This window comes from Halichoerus grypus, unplaced genomic scaffold, assembly GCF_964656455.1.
Source record: "Halichoerus grypus unplaced genomic scaffold, mHalGry1.hap1.1 HAP1_SCAFFOLD_190, whole genome shotgun sequence".
In the NCBI taxonomy this organism is placed as follows: domain Eukaryota; kingdom Metazoa; phylum Chordata; class Mammalia; order Carnivora; family Phocidae; genus Halichoerus; species Halichoerus grypus.
In genome coordinates this window covers 3,542-24,196 of record NW_027555117.1, presented here as the reverse complement: position 1 = coordinate 24,196, position 20,655 = coordinate 3,542, and the positions used below count along the sequence as shown (strand labels likewise).

Sequence of the window (20,655 nt, the reverse complement as noted above, 5' to 3'; positions counted from 1 at the left end):
TAGCAATTTCAAGGCAATGCTATCTTGGACTGAAGTTATTTCCAAGGTGCGTTGAGATTATTGATTATCAGAGCCAGCCCCCTACATCTGTCACCTTTTACATTTTTCATTTTTGAACTTCAACCAAGCACTTATTATCAGGGGGAACATCATAATAAATAACCTGCTAGAGTTTCTCTTTCCCACTGGAACCATGCATGTCAGGGAAATCTTAGAGAGAGAGGAAAACAACGGGAACCATGCACATCAGGGAAATCTTAGAGAGAGAGGACAATTTTGCTACTGTGTGTGCTGTCTCTGTAGCTAGTTTTCAGCTTGTTTCTGCATGACAAGTAAGTGTTCCAAAAACTGCTAGATTAAGGGTGGAGAGCAAAAGAATAGTGAGACAAGGGTCCAATCTTTGATTGGAGTTCAATGCAGAGTACAGAAATCCCATGCTGGTCCCCTTCTTTGAGAAATCAATCATCTGTTCCCCCGTCCCCAACCCACCCAACTTACACTCCAGAGGCTTCTCTCTAATGGTCTATGAAAGCATGGTCTCCATACAGGTTAGAGAAGTTGTATTACTTGACCTTCCTACAGCCCTGGTAACAACATCATCAACATCACCACAAACATTCTCACAAGGTTGTTTCTTGCCTTTATTAATTGAAATAATTTTCTTGTATTAATCTAATGACAAAATTATATTTGGGCAAGACACTAATTAAAGAGTAAGACTAATCAGGCACACAATTATTTACTTCTATCCTCAGAGACTTTACCCAATATTCATATGACTTCTTTAAATCTTACTTAGAGATTATTGAATAAACTGAAGTTCATGTTACTACCTTGTCTCTTAGGACCATGGAACTTGTCACCATCAGATTGTCTTCCAGCTGTCTTTTGTTGAAACACTGTAAAAAAAAAAAAAAATAGCACATAATATTTACTGTACACAAGCATGAAAAAGAACAGACTGTGGAAGTCTCCAGGAAGCTAGAATGTGATACCTCATTTTCCTTAGTAGCAATTCTTGAATTGTATTATTTTTGAGTAGGAGGATTATTAAATTTACAATTTTCTCATTTGCACAGCTTATCAGTCATTTTGAAAAGCATTTTCTTTAGGCAGAAGAGTGTAATGCTGATGGAACACCTCATTAAACTATTTAAATCAAGATATGATTCCATTCTGATATCAGGTAAAGCTAAAAGGTGCATTTTGTTAAAAGTGATAAATGTTAAAATCACATGAAAAATTCCATTTGCACAGAAATTACTCATGCTGACTTTCTGGTGATAAGCAAGGGTAATGATGGTTTCTTCTTAAACAGATGAAAAGACTGCTGTATTTCACAGATGTAATAATAAAAAAGATACTTTATTCTTGCATCATCTAGCTAGACCTCAGACCTATTAAAGCAGCTTATTCGAATTACTTCATTATCTGAAAAGTGCTTTGTTCTCATTTATTATTTCTCGCACGAAATTCTGTGAGACAAATCAGCATTACTCACCCCATTTTGCTGATGAAAGATAAAATTGATTGTTTAATATTTATTGAGCACCCCACAAAGTTCCGTATAGCTTCTGGCATTTGTTAATGAAAAAGCTTATACCCTTTACAACTTGACTTTAGAAATTGAACATCCCAGAGTTCATGCTATTTATTTTTTATGGGTAGTCTGCATCACAGGGTTTGGAAACAGCTAGAGGCCTTGGAGATTGAGTCCAACCTCATATGTGTAAAGATGAGGGAGGTGGAAGTTTTAATAACTTATAAAAGGGCTGAGTAATTTCGCAATGATCCCAGAACTGTTGTTAGTAGAGATGTGATTTAGAGCCTCAAGCCTTTGACTTCGACCTATTGCCTGGTTCTCCACAGCACTGCTACCTCTTCTCTTCCATAACTATTTCTTTTGAAAGATAAAGAAGGAGATAGAGGGAGGGGATTCATAAGAACCCTTGAGCACTGCCAGCATGCTTGGGTCTCTTGATTCTCTTAGCAGCTCACCAGACTTTCCTGGGACAGTGGAGCTGAGGCATGTGGGAGGGAGCGAGCAGTGCAGCTGGATGGTGCTTGACCACTCTGATGGGAAGATGCAGCCCAGCGGTTGTCTTATATTCTCTGTCTTTAGTTTTAATATTCTTTAGACCAATCTATTATCAAGGCCACACCTGTGTTTAATCTGGATGACATTTTTTTGAATTTAAAAAAATTGCCCCAAATCCTATCACATCAAAAATGATTTATTAAGCATATTTAGTTTGTCAAGACAAAGAGTAGTCTGCCCTACTGTCTTCTTTCAAACAGGAAAAGCAAATATATTTTCAAAGTATGATGTATTTAAGAAGAGTTATACTCATGAAATACCATCATTTCTGGTTGAAAATCAATTTTCTGCTTCACGTTAGTATTTGGAAAACATGCTAAATATAACTTAATGGCAAGTTCTGGGCTTGTGGTTTGTATTCTTCCTTAAATAAAATATAATGATGGATATATGGTGTGTGAGTATATTTTAGGATATTAGAAAAATTTTTACAAGTGGTGCTTGATTTTTTTTTTTCATTGGCCAGTTCTAAAAAGTCTTGAAAATATGAAACAGTCTTGAAATTTTAATAACAGGGGGAGTCTTTGCGTGCTTTTTCTGTTTTTGCCAATATTGTTAAGATGATAACTGAAAATGTCTAAGACAAAAAAGGCTGTAGTCTGGCATCATTAATATGGAAAATAATCTGAATCCAAAGATAAATCTGGACAACAAATTCTCCAAATAAAGAGTACATCGATCGATCAGTTTTAATAATTCTGCTGCATTTTGAAGCTACAGAGTACTTGGTATTAGTTTTTCCAGATTTTTGGCATTAATTTTTTAAAAATCATTTTACATCCTGTATGTGGTTCTGCTGACAACAAATGCCCAGGGTGCGTGAAATGCAGTAAATGCGACACAAGTCAACACTCTCTTTCGGTTTCTAGCCTTAGAATTATAAAGAGTGTTGTTTATTTCTTGTTGAGATTTCACCAGGGTTTCCAGCTGGAAGAGCCTGGGATCTGAAGGAAGATTGGGAGGGAAGTTGGATGTCTGAGAAGGATGGTTATCAAAGTGCTGATAACAGAACTTTTTAAAAGCAGGGTGTGCATCCTGTCACACCCCGCAGTACAAAGGCCCTTTCTCCCTGGATAATCTCTCTTGAAATTCCCTCTTAACTCACCTCCAGCTGCACCCATTTCCATTGGTCCCCTCCTTCCACCTACACACAAGCCTCATTTCCTTACAAAGACGCAATTAGCACATTACCAAACACACTGTTTTCTTGATGCTATGGAAGTTAGGAGGTATTTTTGAATGTGAGGTAGTCTTGGAAAAAGACCTATATTAACTTGTCTCCTGAAGAAAGCGCTAGTCCATCAAAATGATCACTGACTCAAACATGCATAACAAGCTAACTCTGTTAGCCTTAGGAAAAGGATAGGTAGATATAAAATTCCAGAATTCGTTAATCTTTCTTTTTTACGGTTAATATTAGCTGAAACATTTTAAATTTACCAGTAAAACCTTTGTTCTAAAAAGCTTTATACGCTTTCTAGTTACCATGCTCACTGACACAAACCTTTATAAGAGGTAAATGTAAAATCCATGATATCCTGAGAATTGAACATTGGGTTATGGGTCACTCAGCTTTATATATGAAACTACATACTTTTGTACAAGATTTGTGGTGAATAAGATGAGAGTCTGTTTTAAACATACAGAAATTGGAAAAATAACAACCCACCTATATGCCAGAATGCTAACTAACTTGGCACCGGGGAAGGGGTATAGTTTCGTCTTAATGTTAACAACATATGTGACATGGGAAAATGGCTTTCCCCTCCTGGCACTTTATTTTCTTGCTGATAAAGGTGGAGCTCAGATGAGATGATCTCTGATGTCTCACTCAACTCTGACATTCTAAGATGCTACCAATTCTTATTTCCCAAGTCACTCCAGGCCCAAGTGTCTGGATAAATTCTTAAGTATGAATTTAAATAGGGGGCTCCGTTTTGAGGAAGAGATTATTTGTACTGAGGGCTTAGACTAATAGAAAAACTAGAAAGTTAAACCACAGACCAAGGTTAATTTTTTAGAAAATATGGAGGTGATCCTGTCCCTATGTGCTTGAATTCTTGCAGGATACTATTTTTTTTAAATCACATTTTACTGCATCAATGTTCAAAAAATGTCATTAAGGCAATTATGACATGCATCAACATTGATGACTCTGCCTCAGTGAAATCTTATTTTTCTCTTCCTACCTAAAATTGGAATTTGAGAAGAAAGGAAAATGAATACATTATTAGTAGTTGTCACCACCTTTAAACATTAAAAAAAGCCCATAGAGAAAGAAAAACAATTTTTGAAGTTCAAAATAATCTCAAACAATGCAAATGTCCCAAATACCATCCCCATTTATCTTAAATATTGGCGGAACAACTTCTATAAAATTTTCTCTAGAATAGAAATGACACTAAATGGAAAAAAAATTAGCATAGTATTAAATATTCAAAACATTAAGCAAAGCAGAACTATCAGAAGAACAGAGGAGGAGGAGAAGGTGAAATATAACGAATTCACTGGTACTATTTGTCTTTCCAGGTTGCTTTTGCAAGAACATTCTTCATGTCAACTTCATTTATGGCCTATTTCAAGCAAAGGGACCCTACCAAAGCCACCCTATCCTTAAAACATCTGACAAAAGTTATTTGGAATTTCTTTGTAAGCGGCTAAGGTAATGGAAAGTCTGTGCAATAACCAAATGCATTCATAAAGATGTGGCTTATAAACAGCAAACCCCTTGATGATCCATGCCCATTAGAAGTGCAACATAAAATGTTTAGAGCTATCACTGAAGATTATTCTCGAAACTAGAGATTTGATATAAAAAAGTGACGGATTTGTATTATGCTCTGGGTTCTCAGAATGATATTGTACAGGTAGCAGCAGTGTGTTTATTATTTACTCAATAAGCTTTCATTACGTTGCTAACTGTGTAACCAACTACAGTGTTAGGCAAAGGTAAATAAAACCCAGTCATAGTTTCCACAATGTCCTCCATTTTCATGTATTCATTTAAGCAAAGGTCAAATGTGTCCTTAGCGCCTACTGATGAGAGAGGATAGAGATGAGAAACAATCAGGGAAGACAAAGGTAGTAATTTGACCCCTGTAGCCTTACTCTTCCTACCTTGTTCACCCCAATTTGCACCCTGTGAAAGGTAATCACAAAAAGGTGGAATGAGGCAAAAGCAAACAAACAACAAAAAACCCCACAAAACCCAAAACGCTGTAAACAACCCCTTTGTCTAAGCAGCAAAAACAGGTTAAGAGAATATTCTAATCCTATAAGTAGTCACACTGTCTAAACAAACCGAAGCTCAGAGGAGAGAGGTAGCTTCCTTGCAAATTGACCAAGACAGATTGAGCACTCCTACTGGCTTAAAACCACCATTGCATTCTGTTAGCGATAGTTACAAGTTATTAATTTGAACCAATTTATCAAACATAGGTCACCACATTTGAATAGGCACATTAGGGTTGGCATGGCCATGCACAGTGACATCAGCTACATCCTGTGAAGGCTGTCCAACTGAAGGTAGTTTACTGCCTGGGAGATACATGGAATCAGGAGTTATGATACTCTCTTCTTAAAGGAGAATACTTCTGAGATTGGTAGGGAAGGAAAGTTGGAAATCACATAACTACCAGAAGGAAAATGGCATAAACATTCTAATTCAAAGGCCATATCAATTTTCTCCTAAGGAGAAAGCATGAATTTTCTCTCCAGTTTGTAATGGAAACTTTAAGTCTAATAGACATGTTCCCACAAAAATCTTCTCCCCAAACAGGAAATCTTATTATAATTTTTTTTCTCTTTCTAAGGAACTTAATTTTTACTAGAGTAGAATACAAACTGTTTTTATTTGCATATTTTCTCCTTTGATGCAAATAAGAATATTTCTATTCTAGAAATGTTTCTTATCCAGGAAGTTGAGACATTCCAAAAGACAGAGAGCAGTTGGTTTGTGGAATTCTGTGTAATTAGATCCTGAGGCCACGGCAACGAGTTTATTAGCAAAATCTCCAATCCACCACTGGGCAGGCAGGTCCTCCTTCCTCTTGTTACCAGGCAGGTAACGTGTATTGAACACCTATGGCTTGCATAGCACTGGACTGGGGGTTCGTCTCCTTCCATATAATTTCATTCAGGTTCATTGCCTGATTTTTCTTTTTGACCATTTGTATTCAATAATGATAATAAGTGAAGACATTACTCTAGTAACATCCCTAGTAATTTTCCTTTTGTTTGAAAGAGAAGTGGTTTGGGTTGTTGAGAAGCCACTGTAATACTCTGGAAAGTATGATGAGTTCATCTTTTGGTTCATCCTTGGTGATTACCAAAAACAACCTCTCTGGCTTCTCTTTTTATCCCTCTATCAGGAAATATTGCTATCTTAAGAGGTAACCAATAGGACCTGGTCACACTCACTTTGAGCAGGCATTAAATACTAATTCTGCTATTAAGACTCAAACTACAGAAATGCAGATTGAAGACTCAAAAAGGACAGGGCTGTCCCACTTGTTCTGTGTAGGGTTCATTATTGATAGTTCATAAATAACTTGGAAAAGTCATGCAAGATGAGATACTGGCATTTGAAACCCAAGTAAGAAGCCAAAGGCACACCAGCTGAAAAGATCTAGCATGTCCTGTCTCACCTCTGTGTCTACAGAATACCCTCCAGCATGGTGGTTACCATTTTTGCATCCTGCTCTGTTGTGCCAGCTACGGTACCTAGGTCATTTTAATTCCCATAAAAACTCTATGCAGGAGGTTTTATCTTTTTTTTTTTTTTTTAAACAAATGAAGCAAGGTTATATCACTTGCACAACTTTTAAGTGGCTAAGTCATGATTCAAATTCAGTTTTATCCAGCTTTCCAATCTTGCATGAATTTCATGCTGGTCCCTCTGAGGAGGGTCCTCTCAGTGTGCCAAGCCCACAGGACATCTTGTTTTTCTCCAACTGCTACATATTTAGAGGAAAAAAGATGTACACACTAAAAGTACTGGTGAAAAATAATGTGAATTTAGGAAATCTAATGTGAGAAAAAAGACAACTCATGTGGATAGCTATTTGATCCATCTATGATTTCATGTTCAAGTGACCATTCTCTGAAGTACTCTATTCAGATGTTTACTTTGTCTTAACAATGGAAACAACCCATGTCATGGGTTCTCAACCTTGGCACTGTTGACAATTTGAAGTGGGTAATTCTTTGTGATGGGGCCTTTCCTGTGCCTTGTAGGAAGGATTAGTGGCATGCCTGGCCTCTACGAACTAGATGCCATTAGTACTGTCCTAGTGGTGATAACTGAAAATGTCCCTAAACATCGCCAAATGTTTCCAGGGAGGCAAATCGCCACCAGTTAAGAACTACTATTCTAGGCCAATTAAACTTCTTACGAAAGAGATATTTAACAGACTCTATAAGCATCAAAAGTTAAGGGGAAAAAGACCAGAAATTTACTCTGCTGCTGAATGAAAATTTAAGTGCTTGATGATATTTGCATTTATTGTCCCATGTAATATAAATGTCAATTTGCACCACAGTTGATTACTCTTTCTCCCTTCACTAACATGAAGGAATTGAATTTCTGGAAGATGAGACTGGAAAAGTTCTTCATTATTATGCCAGCACTCTAACAGATGGTCAGCAAAGCCCTTCGTAGGTGTCATTCAATGTTGCTGTGATGTGTTGCTGTGAGGACAGAAAACCAATCAAAACACCTGGGTCACACAGGCAGGCTGGATTCCCTCTAAAGGACGCTTCGAGCACATGTCTAAACAACTGTTCCTTTGCCGAGCTATACCAGCGCCCTATCAAGGAAAGGGGAGAGGTGGAGAATCACAGGGGGGATACAGGGACATTGGGCTTACAAATAGAATGATAAATATGTCCCTCTGTCCTGAGAGCATCTGGGATATACATACTAAGTCTGGAAGCTAAATGGCTTGGACAAGGTCACCCAGCCAGAGAGTAGGATCCAAGCACTTGACCTAAGGCCTACTCTAATCCACTTGACCACATTTCTTCACTAATGAGGACAGAGACCATTCCGTTCTCTCACATATACAATGATACGGATTAATTTTCCTAAGAGATTCTACAAGGTCTTTTTTTTTTTCTGTTTGCATTTCAATTACATTGTATGTGATCAATTTCAAGTACAAATGAATTGCAAGTGGAAAATTTCTGAGAACAACTGAGTTGTACTTGACATTTTGGGGTCCCAGTAGCAGAGTAGCTCTCAAAAAGGTCATACACAACTTTGTTGCTCTGCAAAATGCCAAGGGCAACTCAGCAGCAATTGAAAATTGAAAGGGAAATTACAGTCTACCCCAAACCAGTAACATAGACTCTGAAGAAGGATCTTGGTTCTATTAATTATATGAGGGGAAAATGGGAAATTGCCCATTGATGCTGAAGAATTTTCCCCAATAGGCAGTCATCTCTTGTCATGATTTATGCATATAGTTTTACTACCAATCTATGTACACTATGCAAAGTGTTCATTTTCTTTCCTTGATTAGTCTTAAATCAAGAATTCTGTCATTAAGGAGGACTATAAATCCATATTAATTCCTCCATACTCTTGAAACTTAATGAACCTGATCCTCTGCCATATTATAGGGGAAAAAAGGTGGAGAGAACGCAACATCTGAAAGCACACAGACTTCAAAAACTTTTCATTTAAGAAAAATAAATTATTCTTTTGTTGTTCACCAAAATTAGGTTTAGTATGACAGGAATGGAATAAAAAATCAGAAAAATATCTCTTAATAAAAAACCATGGGTTTAGTTTTGCATTAATAAGTTACATTTCTAGGCGTGATAGTCGAAATAGAGCCTCTATTATGTTATGCTGTGTGAAAGGGATTAGAATGCTTAGCTGTATGTCAGTATCCTGGAACTTTGTCCCATTTTGTATGACCTCTCCTTTTCACATTAGTTGTACTTCAAACGTAGGATGGTTTAACTGTCAAGACAAATACCATATGATTTCACTCATATGTGGAATCTAAAAAATAAAATAAATGAATAAACAAACAAAAAGAATCAGACCTGTAAATACAGAGAACAAACTGATGGTTGCCAGAGGGGAGGGTGTGTGTTTTGGGGGGTAGGGGTGTAAAATGGGTGAAGGGGAGTGGGAGGTACAGGTTTCCATTTATGGAATGAATAAGTCATGGAGAGAAAAGGTGCAGGATAGGGAATATGGTCAATGGTGCTGTAATAGCACTGTGTGGTGACAGATGGGAGCTACACTTGTGGTGAGCACAGCATATTGTATAAAGAAGCTGAATCACTGTGCTGTACACCTGAAACTAATGTGACATTGTGTGTCAACTATACTCAAATAAAAAAATTAAAAAAAACCCATAAGATGGTTTAAAACAAGAGAAATTTAGGAACTAGTAGATTGATATATTATTCTGACCATCCTCCAGAGTGTTAATAAAGTATCCTAATGAACCACATCAATGTGGTTTTTGTCACTTTTATCATCTTTTCATCTTCCTATTCATTCAATTAATATTCCTCAAATATTCATAGTTTCTACTATGAATTCAGCACCAAGCTTGGTACCAAAAGATACAATGACGGGCAAAACCAGAAAAGGACAGATCTTATGGGTCTGAGGAGGAAATAAATATTAACAAATAATCCAGAAATAAATATATCAGTAAAGGAAATTTGTGGAGAGAACCAGACTGTTGTAGGTCCAAATCCTACATCTTCCTGTTCTAATTGAATTAGAAAGATTTCTTATAAATGCTGAAGGGTGTCAAACTTGCGATAAGTAGGGGAGATAAATAGCTTTTAAAAATTTCTTAGAGGGCGCCTGGGTGGCTCAGATGGTTAAGCGTCTGCCTTTGGCTGAGGTCATTATCCCAGGGTCCTGGGATCGAGCCCTGCATCAGACTCCCTGCTCAGTGGGGAGTCTGCTTCTCCCTCTCCCTCTGCCTGCCACTCCCCCTGCTTGTGCTCTCTCTCTCTGTCAAATAAATAAATAAATAAAATCCAAAAAAAAAACAAATAGAGAACAAGAAAGAGCTCATGGAAAATAAGAATATGACAGCCCATAGAAGGATGAGAAGATAAAATGCAAAAAATAGAACACCGCAACATAGGAGTCTCTATTTGTGGTCCTGAGAACTCCCCAAGGACTGGGATACAGAGGACGAAGTACCACTTCAGAAATTTCTCAAATACAACTAAATTCTTGTGTTGAGCTGTTTCTCTCTTCTCTCTTTAAAAAATACTTATTGGGAGGCAGTATCCTTGTCTAAGAGCTAGTAACATCCTAGATGTCACTATGCTAGACAATCTAAGAATTTCTAATTACAGCTAATCCCTGCCTTAATAATCTAGATAATTGTTCCAGTTGACATTTTATTTTAGCTGACACATTTATTAATTTGTTATTATTTTCTAATTTTTAATAGTTTCTTGAACATTATCAGCAGAACACTGATGAGCAAATATATTGTACACTGGAAATTATATATACTCGCTAAATTTTCTTATACAAATTTCTCAAAACATAATGCTTAAGCAATAGAATGGTTTCTTTTGAACATATTAAGCACAGATGAGTAAATGTGCTTCTTTTGGGCAGGTTCGTGGTATACATTTAAATGTTCTGTTTGAGTACTTGGTTTAAATTGTTTGAATGTATAATTGATTGCTTCTCAGTTTAGTTATCCCCCAAACAATTTTGTTCAAAAAATCTCTAAAAAAGTGTCACATTGTACTCTGGATATTTATTTGCATATCTATCACCTAGGAATTCCTCAAGGATGAAGAAATTGTTTTATCCCATTTTCTCAGTCCCTAGGATGGTATTTTAGCCCCAAAATGCATGCAATGCACTGATAAATAAAAGTCCATCTCTCAGACACAATGGACTTGTGGACTACATCAAACCAGACAGAGTATACAAGAGTGCCAGAAAATAATAGTAGTGTAAATATACTCTGCTGGGGCTATAGATATAAAAAAAGCTCCGGGATCTGTTAGTTTTTTTATTCAGATTCAACTGAGTAGAAAATGAGAAAGAAGAATTGAAGTGTAAAATGAAGTAGAAATTCTATGACAGATGAAGTGAATCTTAATTGTTGGGGTGAAGTACAATTATCAGAGTAATTGTGGTTGTATATCTGAGATTCTAGTTTTCACAACTTTTTAGGTTTTTAAAGTTATTTTACGTAGAATTAGGAGCAAAAAGTAAAGTTGGGGCAAAAGTAAAGTATTTACCTCTTATCTTGTGTTGCAAATTATTCATAGGAGTTGAACTTCCCTCTTAGAGAATTATAGAAAAAGTTTCAAATAGAATTTCTCCACACAAGCTGTGGTTTCATGTTCTTGGATAATTTGTCAAAATTCTCCTTCTTTAATGAAGAATTAGAAACCAGAACCCTACCCATTGTTCTTATTTTCTTTATTCATTATGTTTCTAAATTTAAAAAGGGGCCAATACAACTCACCTATGACTTGGATTTTTCATCTTTGGGGTTTTTGACCCCACTAAAAAGAGGACAATTCCTCCCACCCCCAAAACACTCGCACACACACACACAACAAAAAGCATTACCTTGAGCTATGTAAGGTGTGGTTTCCTCTTTTGGAGGGATATTTGTGGGTCGAGGTGTAGGGGCAGGAGGTCTGTTTATAATAAAAGACCGACTCCCCAATTTTTTCTTTGTACTCATATTGGCCAGTATCACGTCATAGTCACTGTCTTCAGTCTCAACAAGCGTGTACGGGTCTTCCTCCTTCTCCTGCTCCTTTTCATCTTCTTTCTTTTCTTCTTCTTTGGGTTCACCTCCTGTTTCTTGTCTTGCTCCGAGATCACACCAATTTTGACTTCTTTCCGTCTGGCCTTCCACCATTTTCCCTGCTTATGAAATATTTAGATGGTGGTTACTCTTCTATTTTATGCAATATTGTTGATGTCCATCTGTCACTTCCTTGAAACTCTCCCCAAATAATTTATATATACTCTCATAAATTTCAAAATGAAAAGTACACTATATAATTTACTAACGTATTCTCCTGCAGTTTGTAATTGTTAACTTTGTTTAAAGAAAAAGTTTGGGGGCACCTGGGTGGCTCAGATGGCTAAGCGTCTGCCTTCGGTTCCGGTCATGGTCCCAGGGTCCTGGGATCGAGCCCCACATCGGGCTCCCTGCTGAGCGGGGAGCCTGCTTCCCCCTCCCCCTCTGCCTGCCGCTCCCCCTGCTTGTACTCTCTCTCTCTCTGTCAAATAAAAAATAAAAAATCTTAAAAAAAAACAATAACGGTTGGTTTGGGCTCCTGGCTGACTTAGCCAGTAGAGCATGCAACTCTTCATCTCAGGGCTGTAAATTTGAGCCCCACTTTGGGAGTAGAGTTTACTTAAAAATATAATCTTAAAGAAAAAAAAAGGTTTGTTTAAAACATGGACTTCTTTGAAAACATATAAATAGGCATATAAGTATTTTCCAGATAATTTATAAGGGATTTAATATCAGAAAATCGAGTGATAAAACTAAGCCTCAAATCCCAAACGCTTTGGAAAACTTGTTTTTCAAGCAGAATATGCTAAGATTTTTTTTTTTTTCACTTGAAGTTATTTCACCTTTCATTGGGCCTGCACTGGGTGTTCCGCCTAACATTCAATTTACCTGCAAATGACAGGGGGACTAGCCAAACATGCCATCACTTGGCTTCTTACAGGAAGTCTCACTGTGGCTTAACAAACTGAGGTTCCAAAATGCAACTCTTGATGTCTGTAAGACAGCGTGAACCTCATTCTTAGATAAAGAACACTGAAAGTAGGGTTTGTGACAAGGTGGCATGGATAATCAATGACTTGAAGATTAATTCATATGAAAAGAGTAATCTTTCATGGTTTTAATAGCCAGTAAAATCTTTACATATTTTTTAAAGAATGTATTAAAATATTTTGTAGCAGTTATTTAGAAGACAAAGGTATCGCATATTTTGGTTAATAAATAAGTTGGAAAACATTTTGATGGCTCCCTGCCACACCAATGAGAATTTTATTAAAAATTAGACTTTTGGGGCACCTGAGTGGCAGAGTCAGTTAAGCATCTGACTCTTGTTTTCGGCTCAGGTCATGATCTCAGGGTCTTGGGATCGAGCCCCCTGTCAGGCTCCTCACTCAGCATGGAGTCTGCTTGAGACCCTCTTTCCGTCTCCTTCTGCCCCTCCCCACCCGTTCTCTCTTTCTCTAAAATAAATAAATAAAATCTTTAAAAAATTAGACTTTTGACAGATGTTTTGCTTAAAGCATTAATGAAAACAATAAAATGGAAAGAATTTCAGTTACTGACTGAAAAATCATTACTTTTGTGGGTTGTTCTGAGAGATTCATGCACGTGACTTAAGGGAGAACTATTCTGCTTCCTCTTCAGTGACAATCTGACCAAAAAAATTTAGGTTATTTATGGATATTTTAGTGGAAAAATGTAGAAGCTAAGGAGAAAGACAAGTTGTAGAGCAGAATAAAATATATATTATCTTAAGTAGTTCAGCCATTGTTCTGGGTAGGCTCATGAGGACTCCCCCAAAGGAGTCTTAAATCTGATTGTTTCAGTTAGTTTAAGCCAAGAAGTACTAATGACTGCACGCCTAGCACTAACTTCCAAATCAGCATGACTTGCCTTTCTCCCTATGAATAATATGGTACTGAGATTTTGACTTCATGACTTCTGTTTCACTGACAGCATAACAGGTGAAACCAGATTAAGTGTGTGGGAAACATTTTTACAGTGTTTCATTTTTAGCGGAATGTGTCAACTATCTTACTTTTATCAACCCATTTCCTGAGCTGCTAACTCCCTTTGTTTCTCCACCCACCTTCCTTCCCAACTCTTTCTAAAGTTGGGCTTGCACCAGAAATAACACATTTTACTTTTTTATTTCTCAATGTATCAGATTCCACTTTTCATGTCAGAGTGGGGCTTGAGCATTCTTAATTTAAACTGTACATTAGTAAATAAAGTTGAAAATAAATCACTCCTATCATTCTAATTTTTGAAAAAAAAATTAGAGGAAGAGTGTGTAACAAAGAGAAGACTCTTCAAAGCTGAGGAAGCCTGTTTATAGAAGTATTTGATACATTCTAATTACAGGCTCTGTGGTCTTGGGTCTGAGTCAAAGAGGGATCATAGTGATTGTTGCCTTGCATGTGTGTTGTGAAGATAAAAAGGGACAATGTGTTCTTTATAAACCAAAAAGTGTTCTATAGTGTTTTGTATTCTTGTTTTCTCCAGTGAATATGCCCATAAATCCATCATGGGGAATCTGATGCTCAGGACATGAGGAGGGGGCCTCACTTTTTTGATAATTTGAGGGCATACGAAACTAGTCTTAGAAGACAATTCTGAAGGTATCACTAGCTAAATTCAAAGAACCCATACCAAATCTCCGGCAAAAAAAAAAAAGAAGTGGTAGCTTCTAGTCTTACTTTTTACTAAGACCTTAATCAAAGAATTTTAAGAAAAAATATTGACATTTTATTTTCCATTTACAATATTTCCAATATTAGCCCTATGAAAGATGAGATCAAAAGTAACACTGCATAGAAAGTGTAAAAGTACAGTTCTAAAATAAAAAGTGGGGATTTTTTGTTTTATCTTGCTTTTTCTATTTGGTACTTCTCAGAAGATATATTAGCCAATGTATACTTCTGGTTTTAGATATCTGGTAAATAGTCTCTATAGAGTAGTTTTAGACCTCCTAACCAATATACTATGCATAAAAATTTACATTTGGGAAAATATTATTTATTATTAGTCCTTTTAAGAGATTTAGCCTGATAAAAGACAACTTTGCCTTCTTAACAATGTATTTTAATAATTATATGAAATTATTCACATCTGTAGAAAGTGAGAAAATATACCAGAATTTTATTGTCAGTGTGCTGCTTATCTATGTCTCTCTTCCCACCCCCAGTATTGATACACTTACTTCACTGATCTACCGCAACGGTCTATAAGAGCTTGGCTCATAGTAGGTAATCAATAAATATTTGTTGAATGAGTGAAAGAATCAGAGGCGTGACCATGAGGTTTTCCATACTTTCCATTAAGGAGGACTCTTCATCTCTAAATACAGTGTATAACCTTAGTAAAGGTTTATGTTCATCAACTTGAACCTTTATAGAGACAGGCCCTTCAATGATGCAAATGCTAAATTTCATGGCTTCAAAATCCACCTTTTTTAAACAGTGTTTATATATATTTTGTAGCCCTCTAGGGCTCAACAGCTAAAAAGTATAATGACAAACGGAGTTTTAATAATAGATATTTCTTTCATCTTTCTTATTAAAACTTCATTGTAAGAACACTTTTTGAATTTGGAAAGTAGATATAAAATAGTGATCAATAAAGTGGGTGATAATTAGTGACTGTAGAGTGAACCTGGAGCTGGAAGTCTGTTAGGCTGTTGAACACTCCAGCCAGATAAGTCCAATACGGAAGCTCATCTTGATGGTACCTGCACCACCCCCTTCCCCCACGCCCCCTCCCCCACCATTACACAGGTCATTCTTGCGTTTGGGAAGAAATGTAATCATAGCCCTTTAACTGTTCTTCCACTTTAGCAATATATTGAGTGTTCTTAGACTTCGGTCTCAATGCAGTGTGTGATAAACTCTTTACCACTTGCTTCCCCTGCAGCTACCAGTGGAGTGAAAGTGCCCAAGGTCATTTTCAAATCTGTAAAACATTAGCCTTCTCCTTTTGCCAGACAACTAAGAGTACTTTTTAAAATACTTTCCCACATGATTCTTGAGGTGCATTTTATGTGAAGGACTACAGACTCCTTCCAAGTTTTATTGCTTTACTTACTTAAAGCTTTATAATGAGACTGTTCTAGAAGAAAGGGAGGGAGGGGAGGAGGAAGGGAAGGAGGGAGGAAAGAGGGTGAGGGGAGGAAGAGAAAAGGAAAGAAAGGAAGAGAGAGAGGGAGGGAGGGAAAGAGGCTGTGGGTGAATTAGTGGCAGGTATCTCTTGCTTGATTTCTGAGGCCTTAGTTAAGGAAGAGCAGGAAAGCTGCTCTTGGTTTTAAAAGCTGATCTTCCCTGTAACAAATCTGCCACTGCACTATATGCTATGGAAGCCTGTCAAACTTCTGTTGTTGTTTTAACCTTAAACTTACCCTGTAATGTGCAGTGCGGTGTTTCCAGTTGGGAGGCAGCAGCTACAGGTCGTGGCGGGGGGAGAGGGGGTCTGCAGCTCACGAGTTGCTCTGGTGAATTATGTTCTGGATTGTCTCCAGGAATGAACACATACAAGTCATCATCATACTCGTTCACAGAACTCCCACCGCCAACCTCTGCGAGGCTCTGCTCGGCCTCTGTGCCCAATGCATTCTCTTTTTCTTCCTTCTCCAGTTCATCGGCCTCAGCTCCTTCCGCACGCCGCCTGTATGAAGTCCGCCCGCTTGCGCGATGAAATGCTGGGTTCTGTGTGGCTGTTCATGATGAAGATGGTAGATTTCATTTAAACACACCATCTGGAGGCATTTCATATTTTCTAATTTCATACAGAAGTGGTAGTACTGCTAATAAAGCTTTTATGAGCTGATATGGTAGAAAGATGACAATCGCATAATTTTAGTGAATAGTCATTCTTGGGCTTTTAAAATATTTACCAAATGAACAGTGAAAGCTTCGTCATATCTTGCTACCTCACTATACGACACATACATACAATAACATTCTGGCTTTCTAGAGTTATTGTTTGAGCAGAGTTATGTATATGTTTGTATTACTGCACTTTTATTAGAAAACGGTATAACTGACCTAATCAGTAAAAAGTAAGTTGTGGAAAAGGTAAATACAAGGAAAAAAATAAACCTTAACTTGCTTGTAAATAATGCAGTGATTATCATTATTATCATAATAATGTGATCTTATTAATTATATTTTAATATATAATTATCAACCGATTATACCTTAATTCTTGAAAATATGTTAATATTTTTTGGTGGAGAAGGCATCCAAATCACCAATAGTAGGTAAATCTTTCTAAGACTCAGTTCTGTCACCTATAAAATATATCCTATGCTGAAGCTTAACCAAACAATCCAAATTCCCTCCATCTTAAGAATCATGATTACATCATTTGTTTTTATAGGGTACACAACAGATACCCTCTAACCACTCGGGAAGAATTGAAAAAAGATATTATAATGCAATAACTTTAAATCTTAAAATTTTTTGTTTAAATTTTCTTTATAAAAATTCTGCTTTAAATAAAGGATTCACAAAATTTTAAAACAAACTTGGAATCTCTAAATTGGAGGGACTATGTGAATTGTTGTCGTTGTCAGTGCAATAAACAAGCAGAAGATTGTTGTTTTAAAGTGTTGCTAAGCTGAGATTTGGCTAAAGAAGCCAATTGGCAGAGTATGGAGAAAAAGGACTTTTTTTCTTTTTAAACAACGCACAGTTACTTTGTAGAAACTTTTCAGTTATGGGAGAAAATTAGTGATGAGGAAAAATCGTGCCATGATGGTACTCCTATTTCTACATGGAATTTTATTTTTTATTGTTCTTTCCTTTCATGTGAGAAAGATGTAATTTCAGTACTAGAACTGCAGACCAAGATTCTTTAATTAACAGCCTAAGCAGAGCAGCCAACAGAAGGAGATCTCTTGCACAAATCTCATTCATCTTTCTTCCTCTAACTCCAAGCACTGAGCCTGAAATAAAGTAGTCTCTAGAAATGTTGATGGAGTCAATGATGTAGTCACTGAAAAGGAATTATGGCTCAGGCTAGCAAAGGAACTTCACTATTTCTGTCTGGGCAAATCGATCATCAACTTAGAACTACACTCATGCTATAGGAAATTACTTGTAGCTGCTTTATGTTTATGTATTCAGTGTTTACGTTTTATGCATGTACTTTCTGAGCCACAGAGTCTCCTTGGTCCTTGTCAAAAATGTCCAAACCTGGAATCCAGCCCTGGAGAGTTAGATGTAGTGGTCAGTGAGTTTTAGCAAGCTTCATAGCGATGGCGATACCAATGGAAATCTGTCAACTAAGGTGTGCTGTGCTTCACCCCCTATCTCATTAAGGAGCCTGAGGCCTGAGTCCAGTCACACAGAATTTCAAACACAAGACAATTCCAGGTCCTAATGATCTGTGGAAATGAGGTTGCTCTCTATAAATAATGGAAATAACATTTTTCTCTTTATAGGCAGTTCTTCTGAGGATTAAATCATAATAAATGGTCACTATCAGTTTTATTATTACTAAAAGCAAAAATAAAATGTACAACTTTAAAAATCAGTGCATTAATTCCTTAATATTTAGCATTATTTTGTATTATGCCATAACTTTTTAAGGTGTTTACTGATTTGCCAAATTATGCTAGATAGACATTGTATTTAATTGTATTTGATTTGCAGGTCAATTTGCCTACCACTTGAGAAACCAGTGGTCAATAATGGCTAGCTGAATATCAGCTGTGCAGTGTTAAAAGGGCAATGCCCTGCGGCCAGAGAATGCTTGCTATGTGAGATGTCACCGTGTGGTGAACAAACAAGAGAGTGGTCAGAGATGGGACCGAGAAGGTTACCTAGGGCTTTTTAGATGATGATGAGGATAAGTATGATGGGAAAGTATTGGGAAATTTGGAACAGAAAAATGACTAACTCCTTCAGGAGCATAGAGTATTAGGGATGGCAAATGTGGAAGCTGCTTACGCCAGGTTTCTTAATAGTAGTACTGCTGACATTTTGGACCGGATAATCCTGTGTCATGTGGGGTATGTCCTGTGCATCGTAAGATATTTAGCAGAATTTCTGGTGTTCACCCACTGAATGCTAGTTGTAAACCTCCCTTCTCAAGTCATGATAATAAAAAAGCTTCTGTTCATTGACAAGGATCCTCTGTTGTGAGTGGGAAATAGTCCCTCGCTGAGAACCACTGTGCTGTTGCAATAATCCAGGGAAAGCTGACGGCAGGATGGATTAGGATAAGTCATGGAAGAGTGAGGAACAGCTGAATGCTGGCTATGCTGTGAAGGTAGAGTCAACAGTCCTGTCTGATTGTATTGGATATGGGGTGAGAGAGGAAGTAAAAAAGCCAACGGAGACTCCCAGGTTTTTGGATGGAATTAAACAAGGAAAGAATCTTCGCTTACTGAGACGGGAAAGTCAGCAGGTGGTGTAGGTTTGAAAGGGTCAGGCATTAGGGTTTTTGGATTTGGAAATGCTGAGTGGGAGGTGCCTATCAAGCATGTTGGTGAAGATGCTGAGCAAGCTATTGTATATCAGGGGAATCTGGAATAATGGGTAGAAGACTGAATTAGTCTTCAGACATTAGAATATAGAATTACATCCTATTATAGCCAGTAAGGACCTTAGAGAGAGTTGTAGTCCAAGCTTCTCATTGCCTAGCAGAGAAAACTAAGGTCTGAAAAGAATGTGACTTTGTTTTTTTAAAAAATGAAAAAACAGAGTTGTCAAATAGAATATTTGCATCAACCTGACTTGTGTATTCTCTCTGGGTAGGAAAGACTAACAACTGAAGAGAGAAGGAACACAAGCAGGGGGAGTGGGAGAGGGAGAAGATTTTATTTATTTATTTGACCGAGAGAGACACAGCGAGAGAAGGAACACAAGCAGGCGGAGTGGGAGAGGGAGAAGCAGGCTTCCCGCCGACCAGGGAGCCCAATGTGGGGCTTGATCACAGGACCCTGGGACCATGACCTGAGCTGAAGGTAGACACTTAACGACTGAGCCACCCAGGGGCCCCTTAATAGAAGTATTTAAACTAGCAAGATAATGTAGTAACATTTCTACCACATTATAAATTAAAAGTCATTCAGTTAATTAAATGCCTTTCCATGCTCTCTTATGCTCTCTTCAGTCTTATTCTACCAGTTATATGTACCTTAATACAGATGCTACATATATACATATATTCATAACATCCAGGAACACTTACTGGGAGAATATGTAAGTAGTGAGGTAATATCATCTTCATAGTCATTTTCTTGCTCATCATTTCTGCTAACTTCTGGGATCTGAAAAAAAATGAATGTAATTTTTAACAATATCCATTAATTTTAATACATCTGCATCTACATACACCAAATGGAAGTTAATACCTGTGGAAATAATTGTTTTAGTTTTTATTTAAATACTTTGATTATACTATGTATCTTGGCTATTATATTTGTGCCATCTACAAGTGTTCAATGACACAAAGTATTAAAAGTATAACTGTGGCAATAGAATGTTTATAATAGACAATAAATTAATTTAAAAATGAAACTTAGAGCAACTACTTTAAGATTCAAAACAATAGTCATGAAATTTAGGTGCAATAAGTAAGTCTTAAATAAAATTGAACAGGACTATTTCTCTTAAAAACCATGAGCTTTCAGGGGCACCTGGGTGGCTCAGTCAGTTAAGTGTCTGCCTTGGGCTCAGGTCATGATCCCAGGGTCCTGGGATCGAGTCCTACATCAGGTTGCCTGCTCAGTGGGGAGTCTGTTTCTCCCTCTGCTCTGTTCATGTTCTCTCTCTCAAATAAATAAAT

General features: G+C 37.2%; 1 protein-coding gene across 1 annotated transcript; it reads right to left on the bottom strand.

The window, feature by feature from the left end:
* Positions 1–833: 833 nt before the first annotated feature.
* Positions 834–20,137, bottom strand: LOC144380808 (B-cell scaffold protein with ankyrin repeats-like; the record flags this gene model as incomplete). Its single annotated transcript, XM_078065597.1, has 4 exons — positions 834–899; positions 11,685–11,990; positions 16,259–16,573; positions 20,059–20,137. Coding segments are annotated over 4 exons (766 nt in total), but the record flags the coding sequence as incomplete, so codon positions are not given.
* Between the last annotated feature and the right edge of the window lie 518 nt (positions 20,138–20,655).